The sequence below is a fragment of the Perca flavescens genome, chromosome 23 (genome assembly GCF_004354835.1).
Source record: "Perca flavescens isolate YP-PL-M2 chromosome 23, PFLA_1.0, whole genome shotgun sequence".
NCBI classification, from domain to species: Eukaryota; Metazoa; Chordata; class Actinopteri; order Perciformes; family Percidae; genus Perca; species Perca flavescens.
The window spans coordinates 8368470-8374489 of record NC_041353.1 but is presented as its reverse complement, the minus strand read 5'-3'; the positions used below and the strand labels follow the sequence as shown (position 1 = coordinate 8374489).

At 39.6% G+C, this 6020-nt stretch overlaps 1 protein-coding gene across 1 annotated transcript in view; it reads right to left on the bottom strand.

Annotated features, from left to right (window-relative positions):
- Nucleotides 1-5892, bottom strand: part of ada2b (adenosine deaminase 2b) — an 8164-nt gene extending 2272 nt beyond the window's left edge. Inside the window, exons 1-8 of the mRNA XM_028570782.1 lie at nt 5822-5892; nt 5114-5486; nt 3976-4195; nt 3676-3886; nt 3425-3552; nt 654-744; nt 412-520; nt 178-335 (exon numbers count right to left, since the gene is read on the bottom strand). Of these exons, the coding sequence (XP_028426583.1) occupies nt 178-335; nt 412-520; nt 654-744; nt 3425-3552; nt 3676-3886; nt 3976-4195; nt 5114-5414 (1218 nt within the window). The 5' untranslated portion in view covers nt 5415-5486; nt 5822-5892. The remainder of the gene's footprint in view (nt 1-177; nt 336-411; nt 521-653; nt 745-3424; nt 3553-3675; nt 3887-3975; nt 4196-5113; nt 5487-5821) is intronic.
- Between the last annotated feature and the right edge of the window lie 128 nt (nt 5893-6020).

Below are 6020 nucleotides of genomic sequence, written 5' to 3'. Positions count from 1 at the left end.
TCCTTAGTTAATGCTAATTTTGAGAATATCTATTCTAGCTTCTACATATTGCAGCACATTTCATCCCCTCGTGGTCCAGCACCCTTGCAGATTTGACATGATGACACTGAACACATCACAGTATTTGGATTCAGCCAGATTTTTTTCTATTGTGCCAACAACAATAGGTTATCTGACCTGGTTTGAGATGGGGCACAGTTCCACAGCCACGTTTCTTTTCCGAGATAGCTCTTTGGCAAGTGGATGGTGTGCCAAAGCATAGCCGTGCCCGATACGTGTCGTGTTGAACAAAAGGGCGTCAAGAATGTTTTGATCTACGTTGGTGCCATCATCATCTGCAAACAAGCATACAAAGTGGAATGAACTTTTGAAAAGCTTGTTGTTGCTTGTAGTTGCTTTTGGTCCACCCACCTGTTTCCCCTGCGTGAAAGAAGTATGGCAGAGTGACACCCAGTTCAGCTGGCATAGAAAGTGCCTCCCTAAAGTACCAAAGAGACCTCCCACTGTCCTCCCTGCCAACCTGCAAACCATAACGTAAGCTCAAGAAAAAGCAAATTAAATTATCACAACAAACAAGAGAATTTCCACTTTCCATTTACTCCGCTTAATGTTTACTCAAACAGAAGGTTCATAGAAGACCGATCACTTCTTACCATGTCAAATCCTGCAACAACATCTGGGAAGTCCTTTTGCAGCTGGATGGCCTCTTTTACAGCTGCTTTGACCTCAGATACACTCAGAGCCCTGAAGAAAGCACCAACGAAACACCCAAATAAGTCCCCTATTTGATTCACAAATAATCATAATCACAACACAAATGTGCAGTTTTACACCAACATTTACATTATAAGATGCCTGTATTATGTATGTAATGACTATTCTGGTAATTCTTATTTTTATTTCTAGCTATGTGTGCATTGCTGTAATGTAGGGGGACAAAATGATAACAGCTGGTGTATCGGTTGCAAACACAGTAACATGGCAAACAATCTTTTTTGTCAAAAATCCTGACAACCTACAGAAACACAGTACTGACTAGTAGTAGACAGAAGTGTTGAGTAGTACTAAATTGATGGGGAGGCCCTTTAATAAGTCAGGAATTCGGTTTCCAGAAAGCCGTAAACTAAATCATAAAGAGGTCATCTAATAACTATAGTTAGAGAATTATTTCATTTTAGAGAAAATAATATATGGCATATGGTCCCCACTTTGTTAATTCAAAGACAACCAACTTATTTGACAATTATAAGTAGCTAAGTACACTTACTCAAGTATGGCACCTGAGTAAATGTTCTTGTACTGTAAATGTACTAGCATAATTTTAAATACTTTGAACTGAACAAATACAACACACCTCCATGAATGTCAAGTTATGTCAAAGCAAATAAAACTAATCAAACATGAAGTGCCCTCCCACCCTGTTTTGAGGCATCAAACAAACTGAGCTGTGGGCGGAACACTTTGTCTGTAAAAAAGGTACTGAAGTCAGACATAGAAAACACATCAGCCCATTCTGCAGACATTTTAAGTTAAAAGGCTGTGTCTAAGATTGTGATATAATAGAAAATAGAACAAAAAGTGCATTGCATTTCTGACCTCTCCCAGATTACACAGTGGACACTTTCTATTATCCTCTGGAGTTGAGTGGAAGCGTACTATATATACACAGTATATAATAATATATCAGTCATGAGTAATGAGTTCTTTTAATACTTTAGGTACATTTTGTTGATAACCCTAGTATGATTTTATACTATACAATACTTGGATTAAGGATAAAGGATTTTTGATTGTTTCACTTCACTCAAGTAAAGGCTCTGAGAACTGAAATTATGCAACTTTTTGTCAGTCTCTTAAAAAGTTATTGTGCATTCCAGTTTTTTTCTGACGCTGGTACAATTCTCACAAGTAATATTTCACTACCTTTAGTACAAATAAACCAACAGATCATCAAAAAGTACCTCTTTACACAACTAAGTACATCTGACATTGACTGTGTACAAAACATCTAGAAAGACCAGTTTCACATTGAAATACACTACGGTCATACAAAGTACAGACTTAACTTTGGCTAGGATTTTCATCTCTATTGTTGAAATACTTTTACTAACTCTATGCTCATTGTTAATAACTGACAGTCAATGAAACATTTGCATAATATACTGTACGTATGGTTGGTTATTTGCCTGATATAGTCCGATGCAAAACTTCACAATCACCAACCTAAGGTGTGAGATTTTTATGTGACCTCGTGGGATTTGAATCCACAACCTTAGTGTTGGTAAATTTACAGTAGTGCTCAAACCATCAGGGCCACTGCAATGATTACAGTGTGTACAATACAAAAGTGTGGATGAGGCTTGTGATGACAGCACTGCTGACAAATATCAGTATTGGATTGGACATTCAAGAAGATTTTTCCCAAGGTGCATGAACTATAAAAACATACACTGTGATGTGGACGAGAACTTAGGGCCAAATCCAGAAGACCAAATTGATGCAGATTAGTGTGTACTACAGAAAACTTTTACAGTATTTACAGTATTCAATTTTCATTCACTTCTGTTACAGTGTGTGTGTTTTTTTATTTATTGTTTTACAGTATTTATAATTAATCAAAACCTTACAGTAATGTTGCAAAAAAAGTTAGTTTCTGGCATCGCTGATTGGGGAAGATGTCTTCATAGACCTTTTTTCACAGCAGACATGTTGACATGTCATAGTAGGAAAAGCACAGGTGTATTTAACACCATTAATGATAGCTGCATTCCACTTAGGAGAGGCCCTGGTATTGTGCATGCTGACTCACTGAAATAGCTTACTGGGACACTTGATGGAATTAAACCATCATTAAGGTTATCAATTTCAGCTATGCTTTTCCTACTATGACAAGTCAAAAATGTCTGCTGAGAAAAAGGTCCATTGATCACAATTCTGAAGGGATAGGAATCATGGAAATAGTTTGTTTTTGAATTTGATGGGTAATGCACAGTTACATTTTTGCTAACTGTAATGTGAAAACAGTGACGCAAACCGATCATCTTTAGCACTTCAACGGGTCATTTTGAAGCATGTATCTTACATTGTTTGGTCTTGGACTAAGTGATTGTTACAATAACTTAACTGAAAGAATTGCACTATGATAGATTTAGGTGACTTAACAAATGTACTCATATTTCAACAGAACCTTAATGGTTGAAACATTGGTCTTGTAGGGAAAGATGTTCATCAGCCAAATTAAAGAAGAATCAGTTGCTTTGAATGCAAGATTTCATGATTTACGAGTATGATCAGTTGGGAGTCTTGTACATACCATTGATAATAGTACCATAGCGACAAAAAAAAAACAACCTGTAAAATAAGAGGAAATATGTCTTGTCAAAGTCTCTTCAGAATCCAAATCAGAAAAGGTTTCACGTAGTACCTGTGCACAGAAATGATGACACGAGCCCCAAGAAAGTCCAGGTGATCTGCTATAAATTTCCTTGTGACTTCTTGAAACGTTTTCAGTGTCCACACCTTATCGTGAATGGTTCCATCAAGCTCATACGTCTGAAACGCATAAATGCAATGCACAAATATCAGATCTACAATTGCTACCAATACTGCTACTGTGGCTCTTTAAGAAAGGCTGGAGCTTGGAGACCAGTTTTGAACAAAGAAGCAAGCACACACCCTTGAGAGACCGCTCCTGAATTCCAGATACATGATGTTGTCATGGAGAAGCTCCTCTAGGCCCTTATAGAAGTAGTCCCTCAGCACAGGGGCATGGGTGATGAGCCCAGCAGCTGCGATGAAGGCTTTCTCAAACTTCTCCCATACAACCTCTTGGCTCGGGTATTCTCCATCCGGATCCTCAGTGAACAGTGTGAGCTGCTTCATTAAACTGAAAAACACCACCAAAATATTCGGGGTTAAGTTCTCCCACTGTATCTTGACTTGAAATGTGTAAGGGAAGGTGATATCTTACCCAACCTGTTATCAAAGCCTGTAGGGTCTCCTATTTGGGCTCTCAATGTCTCAAGCAGCCGCCAGTAGAAGCAGTCCCATCGTGGAAACGGCTGGCGCTCGGAGAACAAGAAGCGGACCGAGTTGTCCCAGGTGAAGCAGATGTAGCAGTGAGGCCTGTAGGTGACATTTTTCACCAGCCATTCAACACCGACCATAGAGGAGGTGTGGATGTGGAGGGCTGCACCTGTCACCAAAAACAGCAGGATATAACCTCAAACTCAGATTGATGTGCTGAGCTTAGACAGTTACATAAAATGAAGATCTTGCTTATTTATTGGGTGATGTGACCGTGGATGGATTACGATACATCCTACATTGGAGCAAGATGACCATGCTATTTTCACGTCTGTTCTTGTTATTTTGGGTCTCTTTGTAGTTTGTTTTCATGTCTTTGTAGTCGATTTGTGTCTTTTTCTAGTCTCTGTGGTCATTTTGAATGTCTTTCAGTACATTTGCATAACATTGTAGTTGTTTTGCATAGCTTTATAGTTCTTTTGTTCTCGTTGCAGTCAATTTGTGTCTTTTGTAGTCATTTTGAGTCTTGATTTTTTGTCTCGTCTAATTTTGTATCTTTTGTCTTTTTAGTCATTGTGCATCTCTTTGTAGTTATTTTGTGACTCTTTGTCAATGTTTTGCATCTCTGTGGTCAAGTGTGTCTCTAAAGTAGTTCTGTCTAACTTTGCAGTCATTTTTGTCTCTTTGGTGTCATTTTGCGTGTCTTTAGGTGACATTTTGCCGCTAAGCCAGAACTCTCAGGTGCTCATGTTGGTTCAAAAACAGTAAATAGTTAGGTTAGCTCAGTTGGTAGAGCAGGCACACATATATAGAGGTTTACTCCTCGAGGCAGCGGCCGCAGGTTCGACTCTGACCTGCGGCCCCTTGCTGCATGTCATTCCCCCTCTCTCTCCCCTTTCATGTCTTCATCTGTCCTGTGGAAATAAAGGCCTAAAAATGCCCCAGAAAATAATCTTTAAAAAAAAACAGTAAATAGTCATCGAAGAAAGCCTGAGATGTACGGATATATTTTATAATATGAAGGAAAACAAATATTGCATTGCATCTGTGCCAGGTAGGCTCTGTTCATCCATGCTTGTGACATCACCTTTAGGCATCTTCTGCAGCAATTTGAAGATTGGACTCTTCTGGATGAGAGGCTTTGCTTTGAAGAAGTGGATAGCTGGGGGGAACTGTGCAGCAGACATCTCTTGCTCCTTTAATCGATGGAGGTAAGCATCCAGCTTCTGCTCAGCCACCGTCAGCATCACCTGGCCTCCCGTCTGTCTGGACGCCTCCTGACGCATCAGCAGGTCCCTCTGAGCAGGGTCGGGCATCCCATCAGTCACTCTTACCATCCACAGAAGGGGCACACAAGTGACCACAGCCTGGCAGATTGAGATCACCATATCCTTATGTGCCACAGGAGGGTGCTAGAACACCACACTCCCTCCACAAGTGCAGGTTTGCTGTATTCAATGCTGTAAAGAAAGACTCTGTGAGACATGCACTAAAAGTCCTTTTACCTCGGACGAGAGGTTGTGTGGTTTTTAACCGCAGAGTGGATAACTAAATTTGATTAGTTTTAGTTAAGATATTTTAGTTTTTGGGTTAACATGATAACAAGCTGTATTACGGTGCTGACAGATCCTATTGAGTAGCCTGACCACGACTGCTTTGCTGGGAGTTAATATAAAAAATTTAAAAAAAAAATACGATCCAAGAGAAAAGCAGAGGGAAGTAACCATCCACCTTCAGATCATTAACAAACTAAATAAAAGCAAATTTAGCTTACTTAAAGACATAAAATACTTACAAGAGGGAGCTGAAGGAGCTTCTGGGGTCCTGTGTCTCAGCTCAGCAGTCTCCGAAAAGCCTCCGCTATCAGTCGAGCACGTCAGCAAAATACATGGAGCAACTGGATAAATGGAGGCATTTTTGTCTGACAAAGACCATGTGATAAACTAATGAATGAAGCATGATTGCACAATAAAAGTAAAAAGTGTTGGTCAGCC